We start from the raw sequence: 25467 nt of genomic DNA on the forward strand, positions 1-25467 counted from the left end.
TATATATATATATATGTATGTATATAATAATATATAATATATTAAGTATATATATACACACATATGTGTGTATCTATGTGTATTTTCTCCCTCTCTCCCACTCTCAAGCACGTACAAGGTGCCTCTCTTTCTCTCTCTCTCTCCCTCTCTCTCTTCCTCTCTCTCTCTCTCTCCCTCCCTCCCCCTCTCTCCCCCACTCTCTCCCTCTCCCCATCTCTCTCTCACTCCCTCTCCCTCTCTCCCCTTCTCCGTTCCTCCATACCCCATCTCTCTCTCTCTCTCTCTCTCTCTCTCTCTCTCTCTCTCTCTCTCTCCAATATATCTTCTTTTTGTTTGCATATATATAAGGTGATAAGAAGATTAACAAGGTGGTTGGTTTTCTTTTTTTTTTTTTTAAAGAAGATAGGATATAAAGTAGAACATTTGAAGAAAATGAACATATTGGTTTCTTTGGATTGTGTGGATGTATTGGTTGGATAATATTTATGGGTCATATGGTGTACTAAGGGGTCATATGGTGTATTATGACCCCTTAGGTGTCGTTATGGGTCATATGGTGTTCTATGATCCCTTAGGACACCATATGACCTATTAGGACTCCATATGGTGTCATTATGGGTCATATGGTGTCCTAAAGGGTCACATGGTATTCTATGACCCCTTAGGATAACATATGATCCCTTACATGTCACTATAGGTCCTATGGTGTGTTAAGGGATCATATAGTGTCCTATGACCCCTTAGGATATGACCCCTTAGGATACCATATGACCCCTTAGATGTTGTTAGGGGTCGTATTGTATTCTAAGGGTCATATGGTATCCTATGAGCTATTAGGACACCATATGGTATCATTATGTGTCTTATGTTGTCGTATGACCCCTAGGACACCTTATGACCACTTAGGACACCATATGGTGTCATTAGGGGTCATATGGTGTCCTAAGGGGTCATATGGTCTCCTACAACCCCTTAGGACACTATTTGACCCCTTAGGACTCCATATGGTGTCATTATGGGTAGTATGATGTCTGAAGAGGTCATATAGTGTTTTATGACCCCTTAGGACACCAATTGGTGTCATTATGGGTTGTATCGTGTGCTAAGGGGTCATATGGTGTCTTATGACCCCTTAGGACTCCATATGACCTCTTACGTGTCGTTATGGGTCATATGGTGTCCTAACGGGTCATATGGTGCTCTATGATCCCTTAGGACTCCATATGGTGTTTTTATGGGTTGTATGGTGTCCTAAAGGGTCATATGGTATTCTATGACCTCTTAGGACACCATATGATCCCTTAGGTGTCATTAGAGGTCATATTGTTTCCTAAGAGGTCATATGGTGTCCTATGACCCCTTAGGACACCATATGACCCCTTAAGACACCATACGACCCATAACAACACCATATGGTGTTCTAAGGGGTCATAGGATGCCATACTACCCATAACAACACCATATGGTGCCCTAAAGGGTCATATGGTGTTCTATGACCCCTTAGGATACTATTTGGCATCATTATAGGTCCTATGGTGTTCTAATGGATCATATAGTGTCATATGACCCCTTAGGATACCATATGACCCCTTAGATGTTGTTAGGGGTCGTACTATGTTCTAAGGGTCATATGGTGTCCTATGAGCCATTAGGACACCATATGGTATCGTTATGTGTCTTATGTTGTCATATGACCCCTAGGACACCTTATGACCACTTAGGACACCATATGGTGTCATTAGGGGTCATATGGTCTCCTACGACCCCTTAGGACACTATTTGACCCCTTAGGACTCCATATCGTGTCATTATGGGTTGTATGGTGTCATAAGAGGTCATATAGTGTTTTATGACCCCTTAGGACACCATTTGGTGTCATTATGGGTTGTATGGTTTGCTAAGGGGTCATATGGTGTCTTATAACCCCTTAGGACTCCATATGACCTCTTACATATCGTTATGGGTCATATGGTGTTCTAACGGGTCATATGGTGTTCTATGATCCCTTAGGACACCATTTGATCCCTTAGGACTCCATATGGTGTCATTATGGGTCGTATGGTGTCCTAAAGGGTCATATGGTATTCTATGACCTCCTAGGACACCATATGATCCCTTAGGTGTCATTAGAGGTCATATTGTTTCCTAAGAGGTCATATGGTGTCCTAAGGGGTCATAGGATGCCATATGACCCCTCAGGATACCATACGACCCATAACACCACCATATGGTGCCCAAAAGGGTCATATGGTGTTCTATGACCCCTTAGGACACTATTTGGCATCAGTATAGGTCCTATGGTATTCTAAGGGATCATATAGTGTCCTATGACCCCTTAGATGTTGTTAGGGGTCGTATTGTGTTCTAAGGGTCATATGGTGTCCAATGACCCATTGGACACCATATGGTATTGTTATGTGTCTTATGGTGTCGTATGACCCCTAGGACACCTTATGACTACTTAGGACCCCATATGGTGTCATTAGGGGTCATATGGTGTCCTAAGGGGTCATATGGTCTCCTACAACCCCTTGGGACACTATTTGACCCCTTAAGACTCCATATGGTATCGTTATTGGTCGTATGGTGTCCTAAGAGGTCATATAGTATTTTATGACCCCTTAGGATACCATTTGGTGTCATTATGGGTCGTATGGTGTGCTAAGGGGCCATATGGTGTCTTATGACCCCTTAGGACTCCATATGACCTCTTATGTATCGTTATGGGTCATATGATGTCCTAAGGAGTCATATGGTGTCCTATGACCCCTTAGGAAACATGCATGGATCCCTAGGATGCCATATGACCCCTGAGAATACCTTTTGACCCTAGAGAGGGAGAGAGGGGGAGGAGAGGGAGACAATGGGAGAGAGATACACATAAGAGAGGAGGAGACCAAGATAGAGACTGAGAGGGAGAGACAAGAGATAAATGAGAGAGAGAGAGGGGGGGGAGGAGGAGGTATAGAGAGATCTAAGAGGTGGATAGAGTGATTGGGAGAGAAAGAGAGACCTAAGAGGTGAAGGGAGGAAAGGTGAGAGAGAGAAAGAGAGGGTGAGAGATTGAGAGTCTGAGAGAGAGGGAGGAAGGGGTGGAAGGATATTACAAGAGACTAGAGAGAGAGAGGTACGAAGAGAGGGAGAGAGGAATAGAGTGTGAAAGAGAGGTAATGAGAAAGGGAGAGAGGGAGGGAGAGGGGAGAGGGAGAGAATGAGAGAGACACACCTGAGAGAAGGAGAGAGTGAGATAGAGAGAACGAGGATAAGAGGGAGAGACTTCAGAGAGAGAGAGAGAGAGAGAGAGAGAGTTAAGTGAAAAATAGAAAGGGAGGTGGGGAGGTAGGGAGAGGGTGGGAAAGAGATACACTTGACAAAGGAGGAGAGTGGGATAGAGAGAGAGAGAGAGTTAAGTTAAAAATAGAAAGGGAGGTGGGGAGGTAGGGAGAGGGTGGGAAAGAGATACACTTGACAAAGGAGGAGAGTGAGATAGAGAGATAGAGGTAGATAGGGAGAGAGACTTAAGAGAGAAAGAATGGAGAGAGAGAGAGAGAGAGAGAGAGAGAGAGAGAGAGAGAGAGAGCCAAAGATGTGATAGAGAGAAGGAGAGAGACTTGAGAGAAAGAGAAATGGAGCGAGAGGGGGAGAGATAAAGAGAGTTAGAGTGAAAGAAATACTTGAAAAAGGAAGAGAAAGGGAGGGGGAGGGAGAGGGAGAGAATGAGAGAGAGAGAGAGACACTTAAGAGATAGGGAGAGAGTGAGAGATAGAGATATTTGAGAGAGGGGGAGAAAGATAGGGATATATGAAAGAGAGAAAGAGGGTGAGGGAGATGAGAAAGAGACAGAGAGATACCCGAGAGAGGGAAGAAAGTAGAGAGGGAGATGCCTAAGAGACAAAAAGGTAGGGGTTAAGGAAGAGAGAGGGGGAATGTAGGGAAGAGATGAGAGACATAATGCTGATATAAGCATGCTGATTACTGAAATTTGACTAAGTCTGAAATTTATAAGAATACTCAAAAAACTAGAATCTGCATTATAACTCTTAGAGATTTGGAACCACTCTCAAACATCCTGACAATATATACATAAAATATAACTTAAAGTATAAGAAAGATAAAAGACAAAGAGAAAAACCTAATGGAATATAAGTGAATTGCATTTTATTGATAAACAGAACCGCATACACAGTTTTAGTTTTTAAACTGCGTATGCAGTTAGTATGCTTTAAACCACGTACACGGTTAGTATGTTTTAAACCACACACGCGGTTTAGCTTTGGTAGGCTCGGCAAAATGAGCCTAAACGCGTATGGGGTTCTTTAAATTTGAAATATCCCATGCGCATTTTGGTGTTTTTCATGTTTTTTTTTGGTGTGTCCACTTTTCTGACCACCATCTTTGTGCACTTACCCAAGCCCAACAGTATTCTTTTTTCCCATTCTGGGCTAATAAGTAGTACGTATGCGCTACTAAGCCTAAAAATGTTATCACAGGGTATCGAATAAAGGGAATAGTACCCCGTACGCGCTTATGAGTAATAAGTACCGTGTACACGCTACTAAGCCTTAAAAAAGTTATAGCAGGGTAGGGAACTAATAGTTTTAGTACCTCGTACACACTCTTGAGAGAGGTAGAGGGAGGGAAAGAGGGAGAGAGAGAGAGAGAGAGGGAGAGAGAGAGAGAGGGGGTGGGAGAGAAGAAGGGGTGTGGAGGAAGGGAGAGGGAGAGAGGGAGAGAAGAGGGGGGAAGGGAGAGAGAGGAGAGAGAGAGAGAGAGAGAGAGAAGAGGGGGGGTGGGAGAGGGAGAGGGAGAGGGGGGGAGAGAGGAGGGGAGAGGGAGAGGGAGGGAGAGGAGAGGGGAGAGGGAGAGAGAGGGAGAGGAGAGGGGGGGTGGGAGAGGGAGAGGGAGAGAGAGAGAGAGAAGAGGGGGGGTGGGAGAGGGAGAGGGAGAGGGAGGGAGAGGAGAGGGGAGAGGGAGAGCGAGGGAGAGGAGAGGGGAGAGGGAAGGAGAGAGAGAGGGGGGGGAGAGGGAGAGAGAGAGGGAGAGGGGGAGAGTAGGGGGGAGGGAAAGAGGAGGGGTCTTAAGGGGTCATAGAATACCATATGACCTCTTAGGAAAAAATAAGACCTCTAATGACACCTAAGGGGTCATATGGTGGGCTAATAAAATGATATATTAAATTTAAAGTTATGAATAGAACATCATACAACGAGACTCCAAGAGAACAAACAATGAGGCTTCACTAAAAAGCAAGTGTAAGAACTTGACCTAATCCTAAGAGTACTGCCTAAGTTCTAAAACATATGATGCTATTAAATTTGCAAGGTTATAAGACTGATCTCGATTGTGACTATAGGAATTACACACTTGATATCTTTCATGGGTATGTACTGTTCCAAGCTGTTTGACAAGTGATGATCATCATATACTACCACTACCATGCATAAAACAAACTATAATTTCTTCAGGTGACAGGCATTGTGTAACAACATGGGAACTCTCGCATACCCACCACTATCATTCTATAGGACATCATCTGTGTTACTCTCCCTCTTTCTCTTCCTACATGTTGTTTTCTTTTGAAAAACATATTGCAGGTACTCTGACTCATCATGTTGCTTTGTTGACACTATTTTCCACATCTGCTCTGCTCATTAAAAACACATTCGAGAAGAATATTTCTACAGGTTTCCTTGTTTGTCATGGTAATACACCCGTGGTTCAATTTCAAACCCTATTCCTCCTATTCAATATACACACAAAAATCCATTAGTCAATTTTTTTAAGAGAGGATACATGATAAAAATCAAAGAGGAAGTTGCAGATAAGAAATAAATTCACTTACTTCTATAGAAGTGCAGACACAATTGTAGTGGGGTATGGAGGGAGAGAAGAAGAGAAAGAGGGATGGGGTATGGAGAGAGAGAGAGAGAGAGAGAGAGAGAGAGAGAGAGAGAGAGAGAGAGACCTTGTATGTGTTTGAGAGGGAGAGACGATACACTTACATGTGTATATATATGTTTAATATATTATATGTATATAAACATATTATATATACAATGTCATATTATACACATATTACATATTACATATATTATATGTATATACACATATTATACATAGAATATCATATTATACAATAGCGCATACGCACTGTTTATAGTAAAGACAGCGCGTACGCGTTGTTTAAAGGGAAACAAGCGCGTACGCGCTACTTACACTATACATACCACGTATGCGCTTTTTAAACCATAAGTACCCCCGTACGCGCTTTTGACTGTTTAGGCTTGGAAATAGGCCTGGATGACAAAGCTACAGATTGGAAGTTTGATTTCCCTCCATTTCTCTCATTTTTGACGTGTTTTATTTTATCAACTTGGTTTATCGACTTTATCATTATCGGGTTTGCACTTCATAAAGTGGATATTTCTAAAATTGCCACCATATTTTCACCCATCTTCTGAGCTTTCTAACCATATAATTTGTTTTCAATTTGAACAACAATAACATATTATTATTGAATTTCTTTATTTAGTGTCTCCATAGTTCTCACAGACATAGGTGCACGAATAACGTTTGATATACGAATCCAAATTTTAAAAAACTTTATATATTATTGTAGTGCACTTGATTCTTTACAATTTTAAAAAAATAATTATATTTTCGATTTGTTTAGTGCAACTTATGCTTCGTGCATGAACAGGTACTGAATTTTCAAGATGTGCTCGATTGGAAAAATCATAAAAAAAAAAAAACTCAACAAAAAATTACAAAAAAATACACATCTTCTAGTGCTCACTCTGAACTATCTTTCTGCCAAAGGATTTGTCAAAATAATAAATCTAACTATGACTTTTTTGATGTGCACGTCAGACACTATGTTATGTTTTTCAGAATAAAACAGGGTCAGTTTTTCGTGTGCGAAGGATTTGTCCCCCTTAATCTTATTCAAATTTGAAAAAGTTTAGTAGTTTGGAAACTAGATTCAGAGTACTACAATATTTGTTCTTTGATTATCTTCATATCTTGAGTGGATGACTTTCAAATTTTGCCTCTAATTTCAAGTTCACCTAATTTCAGAAAAAAAGTGTTCACTTATAACCCCCTTTTTGACCACCATCTTTGTGCACTTACCCTCATTTGTTTGGTTTCTCTTTACAAGATCTAAAATATTCAACACATGTTTGCATGTGTTTTGGATTAAGGCAAAAACAGGTTTTGAAGGGACCCTAAAACCCTTTACAAAATGATTCTATGAGGAATAGAATCAAATATATTTTCATCCAAAATCAAACGGGCTACAAGGATATGTATAAAAGACAACAACCAAAGAGACAACAAAACCCCAGCTAGGAACAAAAAGACAACAAAGAAACTGAACCCAGACACACACAGAACCAACAACCAGAAAACCCAAAAACACAAAAGCAACACAAACCCAGTTACATAAGGCTATTGAGGGTCTCAGCGACCTCAGCCTCAAGGACATTCATCAAATCAACAACACTCTTGAAAGATTTGTAGTCCACATTCTCAATGGTCGCCTTTTTCTTCATATTCCCATGGGTCCTTTTGCAGGGTCCTTCACCACTCTGAGCCGCCTCAACATCTTCCTCGTTAATGACAACAACCCTACCCTGCGACTCCAGACTGTTCACCATAGTGTTCATAACCACTGCAGTCTGTTTGACACATGTTTGCATGTGTTACCTCTTTTTGCCCATTGACAATCACACACATGCAAATCTGGTTCAATTTTTTTAACAATGTACCATTTTGTTGAATCTATTTGGTTTTATATTTTATATGTGTTGAGGAGGAGATCATATGGACCATAGTCTCTACCTGTTATTTCTTTTGATATCTCCAAATCAGTTTTGTAATATCTTTCATTAGGTTAGTTAAGAACCTCGATAATTGAAAATATCTTTATTTTTTGTAGAAGGGCTCCACCCTAAGAGGAAGTACATGGATAAGCCAACCCATTCTCCTTGTGAATTTCTTAGAATGATCACTTAGATGGTGACTCTTGATGTGGCTATGGTATGACTCTATGGAAGCATTGGTTTCTTGATTTGCATGAGGAAAGCCTCTAAATATTTTTGCCCATGTTGCTATACAAACAAACATAATGATTCCTTAGCATATACATGATCAAAAACTTAAATAATGCAAATACATGGATATCATAAATAATAATTTAGTGATCTTACCAATATGACTCTCATCATGGAACCAAGTTTTATGAAAGTAATCAATAAATTTCTTCACTTCTTCGACTTTCTCCTTAAAAATTTTTATTAGGTGAATAGTGATGTCTTCATTGCCATCACTCATTGTATACATTATTTGACCCAATCTATCGATCATAATTATTCTAATATTCTTTTTATTGACATACCTGGATTATAAAACATAATATCAAGCTTATGATGTTCAAGAATATAACTTATTCCATTTTTTTAATTAAAGATTGACTTACCTATACGCATTCTTCAACCATGCCCTACATACACGCCAAATACATAAAAGTACTTGACATTCAAAGGATAATATACAATTTACATTATTAAAGATCATAAGTAGCATTATATAATAAAATAAATTGTTAAATTGAAACTAATTTATGTTGAAAATTACAAAGAATATGTTATTATAAACTAAATATTAAGCAAGTACAATCACATAAATATAAATTGGGGGTAATAAAACCTAATTGCTTCAGTCTCAACACTAGCATCAACTGTCATGAATGCATTGACATACCAATCCTCTTTACATTTTTTGCCTCTTTTGTATACTTCTATTAACCATTCATGAATATCCTCAACTTTATTTCTTGAGGATATAGTCCATGCAATAGGTATGCCAACCTCTTGTTCATCAAAGACAATCAAGGTATATAATTGATACTACACATTAACAAATATACGATAAGTTGTGTTTTTAGATAAAATAAACCAACAACTAAATGAATATCCATAAATATATATAATGAGCATTTTTCTACTTACACCATATTTATTTATTGAGAATGTGGAACCCATTGTGATAATTGAGTGATGTGAATGTTTCACCATCATCTCTCGCATCCATGGTGTTTGGATGCCTACGATAAATAAAAAAATTTCCACACTATTTTTTATTTTATAGTATAAGAATTCATCATCCTCCTATACATGCCACAGACTTACACTTTTTGCTTCGTCTTCATTTTACTATGATCGAAGGGATCACACTCTTTTCCATGCATCCATTACATCTTTCCTCAACAAATAGTTGTCCCTCTTATTCATCAACTTTGTTAGACCATGATCTAAGTAGTGTTGTTCGCATATAGTGTCAATCTCCGCACCCATTCATAATAAAGACTCAATATATGATTTATATTTATTTGATAGTCTCGGTGCAACATTGCTTCTTGGATCACCAGAAATGTCATCTTTTCCATGACAAAATTTATTGTTCTCATCTTGATGGCTAAACTCATTGTATGTGATAATTGCAACATTTGGTTTGTCATACATAACCCTAACATGACAGTGGGTTTGACAACCCCTTCTTTGGGTAAACCTTCATGTCTTTAGGTTCAATGTTTCTTTTATCCTCAGGCCCAAAAACACAATGATCTTTGTAAAAAAATATAGATATAAAAAGTAGGAAAAAAAATACTAGTTGGTAGTAGCATTTATTCATTGTTTTTAGCTGGGAAACTAATATTAAAAGAAAAAAATTATAAAATTTCAACACAACTATTATAATTTTGTGTCGTGAAAAATGTGTTGTGGGGGAGAAAGAAGGAGGGGACGGCCCCTGTAGCCCCACTAATCTGAAGAGGGGGACCAGGGCCGCAAGGCTACGGAGCCCATCCCCTTCTCCTTTCTCCTGGCAACATATTTTCCATGGCACGATAGTCCCCCCTCCTTTCTCCCAGCCACACATTTTCCACAACATGATAGGACAAAAAAGAATGCAGATCCCAAGTGGGCATGGGGCACAAAAATGGATCCCTATCCGTATAGCAGGGGTGATAGATTTCCAGTCTAGACTAGAGGGCATTCTATCTCTGGGTCCCATAGGCTGCTCCCACGGGGTTGCGGGGGGCCATCCCCTTCTCCTTTTTCCTGACAGCACATTTTCCACGTCACACAGTCCTTTCTCTCAGCGGCACATTTTCCACAGCACGATAGGACACAAAAGAACGTGGAAGGGTGCCCTACGAAGTGTGTAAGTAAGTCAGGTGAAGTAAGTCATATGCAGTGTATCTATTTAATTCACATGAGCTCGATACCCTAAGTTTTGGCGTCTTCCTACATATCTTTCTTTATCCTGTCTCCTCGGATGGGACTGAACATACGTAGGGACCACTCCATACTGAAAAATATTAAAGGTTAAAAAGAGCGAACGGAAACCAATGTCAACAAGCTTTTCGCTGTCTAATATGTGCCATAAAATCTCTGTTGGCATGGCTGTGTACTCTGCCACATAAAAGTTCCATTCACATGATTGTGTAAGATTGTCTTAAAAAGAACAAAGAGTTCAACGTAAAGGGAGCACAAAGCGTTGAAAATTTACACAGCCCTAGAATTAATCGATGGAGTTTTTGGCTTTTTATCTATTGTTTACTTATTTCCAAGCCATGGCAGCTGAGCGTCAACATCCCAGCGGAGGGATCGATGCAGCAACACGTTTAAAGATTGCAGTAAACAAAGCCCTAGAATTAATCGATGGAGTTTTTGGCTTTTTATCTATTGTTTACTTATTTCCAAGCCATGGCAGCTGAGCGTCAACATCCCAGCGGAGGGATCGATGCAGCAACACGTTTAAAGATTGCAGTAAACAAAGCCCTAGAATTAATCGATGGAGTTTTTGGCTTTTTATCTATTGTTTACTTATTTCCAAGCCATGGCAGCTGAGCGTCAACATCCCAGAGGAGGGATCGATGCAGCAACACGTTTAAAGATTGTAGTAAACAAAGGACATCCAGGTCATTCTGCTTGTCTGCTTATTCATTTCTAATTATATCTATTGCTCTAATGTATATATAAACATGTAGCTAAAATATCATTTAGATGCTATCTTGGGAATAGTCTTCCCCTATTTAGCATGCCTTCTTTGGCACGAGGGTTATTGTATTTTTCAGGTGTTTTCACCCATTAGACATTCTTCAAGATTATTATTACTTTGTTTTAAAGAGTGAAAATAAGATTTATAGTTCAGTAATTTGGAGTGTAGTTCTTTACAGGGCAAGCTTTGCAACCTCTGAGAACCACGGGTATATTATGGTGAATTTAAGCACCATCTAGTACTGCAGCGTATATTATGGTGATTTTAAAGACACATTAATCCTTCACAGTCATTGGCTTTTGTGTTCCATTATATAGATGCAGCCAGGCTTGGAATTTGAGGGTCACCCCTACCTGGTATATGAATTTTTGATGACGGTTTAGTCATTTTAATGCCTTTCATTTGATGTTTTAAGAAAAATATTAAGTGTCAAAAAATATTAAATTAGAAGATTGAAGCCACACCAAAATGCAATGCACATTTTTCTTGGGAAGAAATGAAAATCATTGTCTTAATGAGAAAATAATGATAAATTAATAATATATGCAAAAATCTTAAATTTACTAAATAAGTTTCTAAATTAATACACTAATATAACTATTCTAAAAAATCATATTAAAATATTATAAAATTAGAAACAACTACATCTTTCCTTATTCTAAATCCTTCCATTTCAAAATATTCTCAATAAATTTGTATTTTTATAATAAACATTGTAAACTAATATATATTACCTATTATATTTTTTTACGGTTTATTTATAATTTGAAGTGTCATCTATACGGTTTTAGAAAAAAATAGTATGTCAATGCATATTTTCTACTAATTTTTTAAGCTGTCAAATATGGTTCAAAAGTGAAAAAACAGCCATTTTGCCTGTCAAATTCCAGACCTGGATGCAGCTTTGATTATGAGATACATAGATCACAGTGGGTGTGGGAGTAGGAACATGTTACATGTATGTATACGGGAAAAAAAATTATAGTAATTGAGTATATTTTATTATTATAATTTAGTTGATTATGAGTGTTCATTGAACGAAATGTATTCATTAAATTTTAAAAGTAATTAATCATGTGATGTCATATAGATGTATTCATAAAATCTGACTTAATATATAAACAAAACTACCAATCTATTTTTGGGGTGATCTTTTTAGACACCTCAATGAAAAGTATATGCTGATTGAAGAAAATTGATGCTGTCAGCGTGTCAAAAAAAACAGATGAAAAAAGCTATTTCTATTATTAACTCATAGTTGTTTTAAAACTGTTTTTAGTTTTAAAACTTTGTTTTATTTCCAGCGAATAATACATGATAATCATGCTCAGTTTTTTGGTTGTTAAAGCTATGTTTAGGTACATCTTATTGTTTTTTTGTGAGGTGCATTTTATTTTTCTTATGCTGCAATAAGGACTGTTCAAAATCAGAATATAGTTCTGAAAACTATGAGCTCTGTATTTCTTGTTTCTTTTATCTCTGTTATTAGTTTTCTTTTAAATCTATCAGTTGGCATTAGGAGAAGAGGTTGTTTTTCAGATTCTACATTTGGTATCAGAGCTGGTATTTGAAGTTTTTTTTTCTGTTAGAATTTTGTCAAAGTTTATCATGTCTGAATTTGATGGAAATGAGGATGACTATTGGTGCATCAAAATGATGATGACCCTTTTGGCAAGGAAAGATTTATGGAATCGGGTTATACAAAGTCATCAGATTGGAATGCCCTTTTTGCCAATGATAGAACTATCAGCCAAGAAAGAGGCTAAGAAAAAGAATGCTCAAGCATTATTTCACATTCAAATAGTAATTGAGAATGTTTTAATAATTTCGATGTAGTGGATTATGAGTATTGATCCAAAAAGCAATCTAACATTTTTAGGATTTTTCTAACACCTCAACAAATTGTATGTTGAGGCTGCATTATATTTATGGGCCTAAACCTTAGTTATAGGCAAAAAAAAATGATTTAGTTATTGAGCATGTTTTAATATGAGTTGATCACGAGTATTCATTATTGAATGAAATGTATTCATTAGATCTAAAAAAGAAACTAATCATGTGATACCATATCAATGGGCCAGTAGAACATGATTTAGTGCATAAGTATAGCTATTGATCTAACATATTTGGGGGCCTTTTTGGACACCTCAACAAATTGTTTTGTTGAAGGAACATTATATTTGTGGACCTAAACCTGAGTTATTAACAGGGGAATTATTTAGTAAGCTGTCATAAAAGAATGGATGCCAATAATTTCTAGATACACCAAGATAGGCTGCTCAATTACAAAATCCTCTCCTCTTTTAACTTATTTATCTATGATAATATATAGACATATTATTAGTTTGAATTTTCAATAAATAAATTTGATAAATAAAACTAGAGAATTTTTACCAAAAATATAATTGACCTAGCAAAATCAAATTACCAAATTAATTTTGGATACAGTGAATTCTGTAACTTTCACATCTCAAAATATATTTTTGAAATTTATAAATTCGTACAAAAATGTTATTGACAGATTAAAATTGCTTTTTAAAGATGATGATGTCACTGGAGCGGCAGTAGGTATGGGGATGTCAGGCAACCCTTAAACAACACACACTAAGGTACATTGACCGCTTATGTGTGGGGCCCGTTTCTGTCGCCAGCGTCCCTTCCCGTTCCCATTTAAACTGTACTAGCCAAGTGTGGTCCGTTTTTGTCACCAGCGTCTGTTCAAACTGTACTCGCCGTTTCAAACTGTCACCGTTAATTTCAAACCCCAACTATTCCCGCCCACATGCCCGGAAAATGCGTTTGATTGCATAAAACGATAAATTGGTTGCTAAATGTAGGTGTTAGATTAAATCGAACAGAGAAATATCATAAAACAATGAAAGAAAAACGGAATTAAAGAATGAGATACCAGACACTATTTAGAGTGGGTGGGCAAATGCCTACATCCACTCTTAAGAAGGGAAATAATCTATTAACCAATTTCCAGTACATGGCTATACACATCTATTTATACATTAAGTCAGACATTAAAAGAAGAGTCTAGGGAAGGCAAACAGTCATGTGACGGTTGGGCTTAGGTTCTACTCCCATTTTTGTGGAATAAGTTTGCATCCAGCCCCATTTTAGTGAAAATTGCTACTTGTAACTTGTAAGAAAAAAATTACGGTTGAAATTCATTGACTACTAAAGTTAATTTTTAAACTTGCATTTAATCACTTCAGTTTATAATAAAAACATTAATAGTATTTCATTTTTATTTATTAAGAATAAATTACATTTATGAGTGTTTTATTTTTAATTGAAATAGTTTTCAAAACAATAATATTTAGTAAAACAAATCATAATTATGGAATATTGAAATGGATTTTAATCTTGAAGAAAGATCTCAATGGTTTTCCACGGTAAAATAAACTCAATATAATTGGGAGAAGATGTATAAAAGGACACATGATATAACTTTGATCATGTCTTATAGATTTTTTCTGACTCTTCATTTCTCTATATAAAAGAGTAACATACGTTTTATGGAAATGCTTGGATAGAATTTATCAAGAAAAGAGTCTAGTAGACAAAATTCATTTGAAGCTAAAATTATTTTCTCTTTAAATGAAGGTAAACTTATTCTTGAGAATTCAAACATTTTTTATTTAATTTTGAGTCATTTTTTCTTAGTTAATGTTAATATTGAGGAATAATAAAAATGCATAATTTTACTTTGTTATTTTTAGTGTCAAGGAAAAATTGCATTATTGCTATTAGTGCTAGCCTTGAGATTTAAAATTTGATACCCTTGTTATAAATTTGTTGTTAAAAGAAATGAGGAACATAACTATTGATAGTTGGGTGAATGATCTTAATGTCAAGGCTAGGTCAAATAAAAGAGGACCAAAAGGAGATCTAAAGAGGGCTAATGACAAATCAAAGAAATATTTTAAGACTCTTAGAAACAGGAATAGAGTTGAGTATTGGAACTTTGAATAGAAAAGTCCTTAGATATATGTGATGAATTTTCACTTTTAAAATGTAACCTTGTATCTAATTATAGTGTCATAAATTAGCACCAATCCAATTTACACTTCATGTGTGTGCTTCTACTATAGCATGATCTATCCCCACCCCCTCTCTAAGTCTAATTTGAGATAATTATCCAAGTTTGATATCATGAGCAGCCTATTGTGGGTCCCACAGAGTGGTACCCACCTCCCTTGCATCTTGTTTTGGTCCCCCTTATAGTGGGATCAGAGCATGTGGTACATCCTGGTCTAGAACATGGCGCCCTAAAATGCCATAGTCCCTCTCAAAGGTCCCCAAATTTGAAATAGGGCGGGTGTTGTATTTCTTTAGAAGGAATTCATCTTCGTGGCTATACATGACCTTTCAAGGTCAGCCTAGTCAATAATTTACCTAGAAACCCCTATATAAAGACATTTTATCAACTCATTTTCATCTCAGAAGCTTAAGCAATCTAACTCTCCATCCACACCTTACCCAAAGTATACGTCCATCGATGAAGCATTCATCGTCAAGCATTTTCAAAGATCTTCAAGGCTGCATATTCATCATCAAGCATTGTGGAGCAAAGTCATGTCAATTTTCATGCAAGCATGTGTGTGCGATTAGGCTTTTGTGTTTTTCATGCCATTTCATAAAATATTTGTGATTACATTCAAAGAGCAAAGCATTATCATCAACAATTACAAATCTAAGGTGTATGTATTGAACATTTATTCTAGTATTTGCATTATTTCATTTAATGTTAATTTCTCAACCATCGTTTGACTTAGGAAAACCCCTATTCCCAACAATTTACCCCTTCTTTCCATGTGCAAGAAATAGGTATAGAGCTACATTCGGGAGGATCAACATATTTCACAGAGACAAATAGGTTCAACTTTTGATGGTGAGAAATTCGAAGGACCATGGCAAATTGATACTACCTGGTCCTTAATAATCAAGCCAAACTTCTAGGAACATATCTGTGACATCTTATTTTTCTGAGATCTAGGTTAGTGTCTCTATATGACATATTTAGCTCACCATTTTTGACTAATCACTTCTATAATAATCTATTTTACCCTAATCTTCTACAATCCAATTCAATTCAATTCAAGGAGGAGAAGCCCCTATCCAAGGAGCCTAGAATCTGATCAAAATCTTGGTCTTGCAATGCTAGATTTATTATATTCCTCTCTTCCCTAATATACTTGGTTAATTAGGTCATTTAGTGGTTTTATTATCTTAATTTAACCCTAACCCTAATTTTCCACCATTACAATCTGGTGAACCTGACGTCTTACACCACTATTTTTTATTTGTATTCTTATATATAATTTATGAGCATTTTAATTTTCAAATTTTGCACTCATAGATTATGTTTTTCATTAAATTACATAAATTTAGATGTTAAATTCATAAAAAATACTAATTTATTTTGGTTAATTTGATTTGTGGGTTGCATAATAATTGTGATTTAGTAGATTATAAGTACTCATGATTGAATGAAATGCATTTCTTACATCTAAAAAGCAATTGATCATGTGATGTAATATCAATGTATCAAATGGTATTATATTTGTGGATCTAAATCTTAGTTATAAGAAAAAAAAATTAGTAATTGAACTTGTTTTAATAATTGTGATTTAGTCAATTATGAGTCCTCATTATTGAGTGAAATGTATTGGTTAGATCTAGAAAGCAACTAATCATGTGATGCTATATCAATGCCTCAATAAAACATAACTTGGTGCATAAGTACAAGTACCAACCTAACATTTTTTTAGGTCTTTTTGGACACCTCAACAAAAAGTATGTTGAGACAACATTATGTTTATGTAACTAGACCTTAGTTATAAACAAGGTACTTATTAAGTGTTTGTAAAAGAATGGAAGATAATTGAAATTGTCATTAAGACTTTAAAATGCGAGGAGAGAAGATAAAGTGCTCAATTATTAAATCCTTTCCGCCAATCTTCTTATTTATTTATCTAATACAATATATAAGTAGATATATTATTTATCCGAATTTTCAGCAAGTAAATAAAACTAAAGTTTAGAGCTCCTCCTCAATAATACAATTAATTTGACAAAATTAAATTACTAAAATATCGAATACATTGAATCCTGTAACTTCCACATGTTGATATATATTTATGAAAAAGATAAATTTGTACAAAAATATTCTTGACAGATTAGAGTTGTTTTTAAAGATGATGACCTCACTGGTATGGTAGTAGGTATGGGGATGTCAGGCTGGAGAGTGGGTGTCCCAGCTCAACATCCCCCTGCAAACCATGCTTGTGGTCCATCATGGAAAAAAAAAATAATTTTCAATTAAAATATTTCAACTTGGAGAGTACTTACATTGAAATATTCAACTTGAAGAATATTCAAATCTAAATATTTTTATACTTATCAAATGACTGTCTAATCTGCTCCATAAAAGCTTTGTTGACATGACTATTCCATATTAAAATTTTCAACTTGAAGAATATTCAAAACAATATATCTTTATACTTATCAAATGGCTGTCTAATCTGCTCCATAAAAGATCTGTTGATACCACATTGAAATATTCAACTTGAAGAATATTCAAATCGAAATATTTTTATACTTATCAAATGGCTGTCTAATCTGACCATAAAAGCTCTGTTGAAGTGACTGTTTACTCTACCACATTGAAATATTCAACTTGAAAAATATTCAAATCAAGATATTTTTATACTTAACAAATTACTGTCTAATCTGCTCCATAAGAGCTCCATTGACCTGATTGTTTACTCTTACCACATTGAAATATTCAACTCGAAGAATATTCAAATCGAAATATTTTTATATTTATCAAATGACTGTCTAATCTGCTCCATAAAAACTCTGTTGACATTACTGTTTACTCTGCCCGATAAAAACTCCATTCACAGGGCTCTGTATGGTTGTCTTTATAAGAACAAAGACTCCAACGTAATGGGAACACAAAGCCTTGAAAATTTGCATAGCTCCTTTAGTCCACAAAAGTCCTACATTCCGTGTGGAATAGAGAAGGAAGCTCACCCTGTGACACGGCATCGTTTTAGCTTAAATCACTCCGATATCTAAAGTTAACGTAGATATTCTTCAAGTTGGGATAAGCCATGGCAGCTGAGCGTCAACAACCCAGCGGAGGGATCGATGCTGCAACACGTTTAAAGGTTGCAGTAAACAAAGGAGATCCAGGTCATTTTGCTTCTGTCTGCTTATTCATATCTTCTTAGTATGCCTACTCCTTATTTAGTATGCCTTCTTTGACGCAAGGGTTATTGTAGTTTTTATGTGTTTTCACCCATTAGACTTCTTTAAGATTATTATTTCTGTTTTTTTAATAGAGAGGAAATAAGTGTTTAGGGAGAGGAAATGGAGTTTAGCTCAATAATTTGGAGTATACCCCTTTATAGGGCAAGCTTTTCATAACCTCTCTGAACCCTCATCCACATCATAGATAAATCAGATGTTAAACCCATAATCTGAACTACCTAAAATGATATAAAAAACTCAGAATGAACTAACCCTAAAATCTTATAGAAGTATAATTTCTTATTACAGATGTGTATTTATTTTACAGAGAGAAATGTAAGTTGACAATAGTTTTGGATGTCTGACAAACAGATCAGTTGAAGCATGTTTTATCAAATCCGGAAGAGCTACTCAATGTAAAGGACCAACATGGCAATACAGCCCTGCATATAGCTGTTGGGAGAAACTATGTGCATATAATAAGGCAGTTGATAGAGTTTCAGCCGGACCTTTGTTATTGTACTAATGACGACCATGAAACTCCTATTTGTATAGCAGCAAAACTGGGGCATCTGGAAGCACTGAAAGAGTTGATTGAAAGTAAACCAGATGCTGTTAAGGAGCCAAACAATTGTGGAATGAACGTCCTACACTTAGCTTCCCAAGTTAGTCAAGTGCGAATTGTTGATTACTTGAATAAAACAGAAAAGGTAGATTTATCAGAGTTGGTGAACCAGGGAATTGAGAAGCCTCCATATATATACGAGGGAGATGAAAAGCCCCAAATTACAACCAATTATCCTCGTTCAATGATTGAGCCCTTGGAAAGTGGAGACACACCTCTACATATTGCAGCAAGAACTAAAAACTTTCATGTAAGTTTCTTTTCATCCCAATCATCTGTTTTACAATCTTCCTTTGGTTTGTTTAAGTACAAGTTTTACAGAAATTTTCGCAATATTTTCTTTGTTGATATCTAGATTCTGTTTGATCTTTCAAATTTACAGTCGACTACATACTGTTAGCAGTTAAAATTGGAGTTCTTTTATTATATTACTCATTGTTTGATTTATGGATAGGAAAGGGCATGCGATTGAATAAGATTTATATTGAACTCTTTTCACATATTTTATCACCCGATTTAATCAGATGATTGAAGTTTCAACATGCTTAATGTAAGTATTAAACACTTGATTGTAACTACCATTCTCCTTTTCATAATTTCTTCTATAACAACTGTTGGTGGTGGGTGGAGACAAATCAAACAGACAAAATCCTGAAAATATCAAACATGTAATGTCAAACTGTAGCAGAATGCTACAGTGCTCAACTATTCATTGGTAACATGATTTGATCAACTGATTACATCTACTATTCATTGGTAACATGATTTGATCAACTGATTGCATAACTTAAATGATTAATCTAATTATTAATGCATTAAAACTGCCCCATTATACATATATCTTAGATATATGAAAAGACTATTCCAACACTCTCCTTATTCAAATTTTGCTATGTATATGCTGCCAATAGATCTTACCATTTGAAAAAACCCAATATGGAAATAGTCTTTCTTGTGATACTACACTCATTTGTTCAGCTACTCGAATTCGCGTCTTTCCTTCCAAATATCATGATTAGCATAGCTGGGGGCTACACATGCCTTAACTCTTTCATGATTTGTAATGATCTGCTACTTTGCTTTTCTACCTACAAATTCCTGCTAAACTTTTCTGTGACTTTATAAACTCTTTCAATTGCATGACTCTTTATGATCTTTAGATCTCTCCAATGATTTCCTTTGTTTTGAGTTGTGACTCCTTCGGGAGTGTCCATCGAACTTCCCTCCAACAATCCTCTTAGTTTTATTTGGCACTGCTTCTGACCTGTCATCATTTTTAATTTTATAATCTACCTCGCTCCGCCTTATTTTGGTGGCCTTGGCTCAATATCTCCTATTATTTCTTCATCAAGGGTTTCGTTTTCGAACTTTTGCAACTTCTCTCTTTTATCCTTTGGCAGGAGCAATTTCTTCTCCACCTTTCTTTTGGACAACAAATATCTCAGTTGAAACACTTATGTTAGTGGTTTCTTCCATGATTTCTTTTCCTACTGTTCATTTGGACCCAACTAGAACTCGAACATAGGATCATTCATTTGCTGCTGGAACACTTTACCAACTGAGCTATTGCCTCATCTTGGTCAGCCTATTGTCAATCCGGGTATGGCTAATTTCCAGTGCTCTACCATAAGCCACAGATCAGATGCTTGGAACCCTTAGCTTGGTTCTAATACTAAATGTTGAGTTTTTGTTCATTTGTACGAGCTATGACTTGAATCTAGAGCCCTCCCTTTGTTTCTGGAGTGCTCTACCAAATGAACTACTACGCCTTCTTTGCCAGCCAATCATTGATCAAGTGTGACTTAATTTCAATATGAAGTCCAACATTTCTCTTTGCCAGCCAATCATTGATCAAGTGTGACTTAATTTCAATATGAAGTCCAACATTTCTCTTGCTTATTTTAGTGGTTGGGAAAACGATTCTAAGAACTTGATCTACTTTCATATCTTCATCTTCATGTGATCCTTTTTTTCATTCCTTTTAGAGGTTTATTTCCAAACCCAACAATTAGATGATTTCCAGCTCTATGTGATTTTTCCTCTTTTCCTTTTTCTCAATTTATGATTTGCATTTATTTCTTCTCTTGTTTAGAGGAGTACAAAACTCAATTATTCATTGATCAATTGATTACATAATCAGATGATAATGAATGCTATACAATTACTTCATTATATTGAGGTTTTAGATACATTGAAATATTATTGTATGTAAAAATAAACAACTTATTAAAAATTAAAAATAACAGCTTTCTAATAATAGTAGTATGTGATATAAAAATGATTGTAATCAAATGATTGTAGTTTAATTAATTGAACATAATAATAAAAAAAAAGAAGAAAAGAAAAAGAAGAGAGGAGAGAGAGATTGTATGTGACATTGTGATATAAAAGCCTTCTAACAAAGTTCAAACCTTCAAAGGTAAATGTGATGGATTGCATCCCCTGTACATATGTGAAATGATACGTTTCATTTTTAACATTAATGAACACACTTTTGAAAATAGCTAGATTTCTCTATCCAACTAATATTTCTTACATCCCAGATGTTTCTTAAATCCCTAAATTTTTGGGTATGCATATTGTAGATGGTGGTTTCGTTGCTGAATATACCGGGCATAGACAAGGAAGCATTCAACAAGGCAGGAGTAACAGCCCTGGACATTGTAAGAGAAAACACAGAGTACCACGAAAGTTACCGGATAATTTCACTACTGACCAATTATCCTCCCAAGAGCAAGCCTTTACTGTACAGCGCCCCAAAGGTGAGTGCCCTAAAATATGAGAATGCCATTGACATGATCAATAAAACATATGATGGCAGGCGCAACACAGAATTAGTGGTAGCAGTGTTGTTGGCCACAATGTCCTTTACGGCGGTCTTCACCATTCCAGGAGGTTTCAAGACAGAGATACATAAAGAGAATGAAGAGACAGATAAAATGTTAGGCCTGCCAATTCTGATTGGAATCGAATCCTTCAAGCTGTTTCTCATTTTCGATTGCCTGGCCTTTTTTGTGTCTCTATTTGTGGTGCTCATGTGGCAGATGAGCACACCTCTTACCACGGGAGATAAGGTATTGTTCCTAATTATCACTAACTTGTTGGTTTGCACCTCCTTTGCCTTCACAGCGTATGGTTTCATGGCTGCTGTCTATACCATGCTTGCCCATAAGCGCCAAAAGCTTGCTTGGGTTCTGTTTTGGGCATGCACCATCATCGGCTGCACTGGTAATGTCGTTTTTTTCTACTTGGCTGCAATGTTTTCTGTGAAGTTGGCCAGATTCAACTTCTTGCGCGGTGTACATCCTTTCCTTCGTGATCGTCTGTTGGAGTTTGTGTGGCTCAAATTGGAAAGTATTGGGGCTTTAGACTGCATCCGCTCGTGCAAAATCAGATACATTAATTGGCTTTATGGCTATAGGCTCAAGAAAGAAGGAAAAGAGGAGAGTCAATCAACAGAGCTGGTAAGTGGAGTCAGATCCGGTAAAGAGGGGAATCGATCTACTGGCTGTTTATCGATGAGCTCTAGTAACAGGTATGAGATTTTGTAAAGAGGAGAAAATCGAAAATCTATCCGATGCTTATGTATGAGATCTATTAACTTCATAAACAATGTATGTTCATTAAGAAATTTTAAGTTAGAGATGTTTAGATATCACACACACACACGCACGCACACACACACAAACACACACACGCGCACACACACACACAAACACACGCACATGCGCACACACCCACCCACCCACACACACACACACACACGCGCGCGCACACACACACAAACACACACACACACAAACACACACACACACACACACACACGCGCACACACCCGCCCACACACACACACACACACACACACACACGTGCGCGCACACACACACACACACACACAAACACACACACACACACACACGCGCACACACCCACACACACACACACACACACACCCACACCCACGCACGCACGCACGCACGCGCACACACACACACACACACACACCCACCCACGCACGCACGCACGCACGCACGCGCACACACACACACACACACACACGCACACACACGCACGCACGCACACACGCACGCACCCACGCACGCACGCACACGCACACACACACACACACACGCACCCACACATCCACGCACGCACGCACGCACGCACACGCACGCACACACACACGCACGCACGCACGCACGCACGCACGCACACGCGCACACACACGCACACACGCACGCACACACGCACGCACACACGCACACACACGCGCACATGCACGCACACACATCCACAAACATACATTCATATCCTGATACCCTTACTCATTCTTTGTGTTTTTGTTTGTTGGCTTGTTTGTTGCCTAGTTCTTTTTTGTTATTTTGTATTGTTAGTTTTTGTTATTTTGTATTATTAGTTTTTGTTATGTTATTTTAGTACTCATCAATTATATTATTAGTTTTGTACACATTATTTATATTCTTACTATATATATTCTATTATTAATTTTATTTAATTATTGTATCAGTTGTGTTAGTATTTTCTCTCTTTCATTTATTTGGTTGTTGTGTTTAGGTGTCTTTTATTTCTTTGTTTCTTATTTTATTATTCATCTTTCTTCATTTGGTTTTGTATTTTCCCCTTCATTTTGTTTTTTAATGTCTTTGTGTTTGTCTCTCCTTTTTCTTCCTTATTATGTTTTTATTTATTTCTTTAATTTTCCTTATATGTGTTTCCTTTTTATTTTTTGTTAGGTCAGATTCTTTATTGTTGGTTTTTTGTTTCCTTTTGTCTTGTTGTTGGTTTTTTCTGTTTGTTTGTGCCTTAGTAGTTATGTTTGTAGTGTGTTGGCTTTTTTTTGTTGTGCTTTTGTTTCTTTTTCTTTTTTATGCATTATTTGTTCTGAATCCATTAAAGCGTGAGAGGCCCAAACCTTTACATAACCACAAACAACAAGCGACAAAAAATAAGGGCTCGTGAGGGATGAGGACCTAAGATAGAAATCCTATTGCCAAAAAAGGACAAAACCTGACAGGCTTCAACTACCACTAACAAAATCCATAAAATAGAACAAGCAAACCCTACAAACCAAAAAAACCAAAACAAGACACTCCCCCACTGAAAGCATGAACTAATGGCTTACCTGGTTAGATTCGAACCTTTCCCTAAGGATGTATCCAAGGAGTTTGGTGTGTCTTTCACCTTAGACATAGATGTGTGAAGCCTCAAACTAGTAGAGGACTCCAAATGTCTCCTCTTCTTAGTATGTCTCCTCGCAATTTCATCTTGAATGGCTTGGAGAGAAACATAATTCTTCTTAGTCATCTCCATGTTCTATGCAAACATACTCTCCATTTTCCACTTCATGGAGTCTTGATTGTCATGCAGTGACCCTACCACCTCCACCAAATCCTTATTATTGTGGCTATTTTTCTCACTGAGCTCCTTCACAGAATTGTGCATTGTTTGTTGCTATATGTATTTCTTAATTGTTATTTTAATTTTGTTTTTTGTCAATTTCCTTCTTTTTTTTTTTTTTCCTTTGCTCCTTCCTTTGATCACTTTCCCTTTGTGCCTCTTCTCTCCCCACCACTCTCTTTTTTGTCACCTTATTGTGTTGTTATTCTGATTTCTTTTTTCAACATTTTTCATTTCGATGATGGATCATGATATGAAATGTTGATGGAAAAAAAATGTTCACATAGTTAAATCCAAAAGCTATCAAGATAATTTTCCAGGAATACAAAAGGTATACCAAGGTTTTCATTTTAACTTCAACCTTTCGATTGCATATGCCTAAATGTTTCCAACACCCTCCATTATACATGACCTTCCACAAGAGCACATGTATTAGACTTTTAACCATTTTCATTTGGCATAGATAGGCAGGTTGCTGGAAACGGTGATGGGATTTGGTGTGGAAGCTCCTACATCATAATTTTACAATTTTGAATAAAATATGATTCGTGACTTGAATTTGATGAGATTTTAAATATAGATGTAAGATATTTTCCTAGGCTAAACTATCTCCAAATAACTACCATTGTGGAAAAACATCTACCTATGCACTCTATGAAACATTAGGCATACATATTCCATACAAGATAGATAAACCACAATGAAAAATGAAATATGGTATATTACAAATGAAATCACATGAATTAAAATTCCTTTTATTTCCATGTGATCTAGAGACATGAGTGTTATAGTTTATAATCACCAAGGATCTAATTTTGAGCTAGCTAATTAGAATAAAATCACATATAATAGGTATAATGATAATTATGATGTTAGCACTTTAAAATAGTCCAACTTAGATATATCTACATATGTTAACCCAAGCATATAATCATCCTATTATACATAGCTAGAGAATAAGTGTTAGTGAAAAATCTCATCAATAACATACATTGATGGTAAGCTAATCTATGACATGTGGTGATAAAACTAATTAAATCAAAAAATAATACATAACTAGAACACCTTGATGGCAATATAGGGGCTCACTAGAT

At 36.3% G+C, this 25467-nt stretch overlaps 1 protein-coding gene across 1 annotated transcript; it reads left to right on the forward strand.

Annotated features, from left to right (window-relative positions):
• Window positions 1–17939: 17939 nt before the first annotated feature.
• On the forward strand, window positions 17940–22610 carry LOC131056752 (ankyrin repeat-containing protein ITN1). Its single transcript, XM_057991013.2, has 3 exons — window positions 17940–18273; window positions 18703–19205; window positions 21541–22610. Exons 1-3 carry the CDS (start codon window positions 18192–18194, stop codon window positions 22504–22506), a joined length of 1551 nt encoding a protein of 516 aa, XP_057846996.2. The 5' UTR covers window positions 17940–18191; the 3' UTR covers window positions 22507–22610.
• Window positions 22611–25467: the final 2857 nt, after the last annotated feature.

Source organism: Cryptomeria japonica, chromosome 4, assembly GCF_030272615.1.
Source record: "Cryptomeria japonica chromosome 4, Sugi_1.0, whole genome shotgun sequence".
Taxonomy (NCBI): Eukaryota; Viridiplantae; Streptophyta; class Pinopsida; order Cupressales; family Cupressaceae; genus Cryptomeria; species Cryptomeria japonica.

Coding starts and splice junctions, on each gene's coding strand:
- LOC131056752 (XM_057991013.2), top strand. CDS start 18,192: ATGGCAGCTGAGCGTCAACAACCCAGCGGAGGGATCGATGCTGCAACA. Junction 18,274..18,702: donor AGTAAACAAAGGAGATCCAG/GTCATTTTGCTT, acceptor TCTGACAAACAG/ATCAGTTGAAGCATGTTTTA. Junction 19,206..21,540: donor CAAGAACTAAAAACTTTCAT/GTAAGTTTCTTT, acceptor TGCATATTGTAG/ATGGTGGTTTCGTTGCTGAA.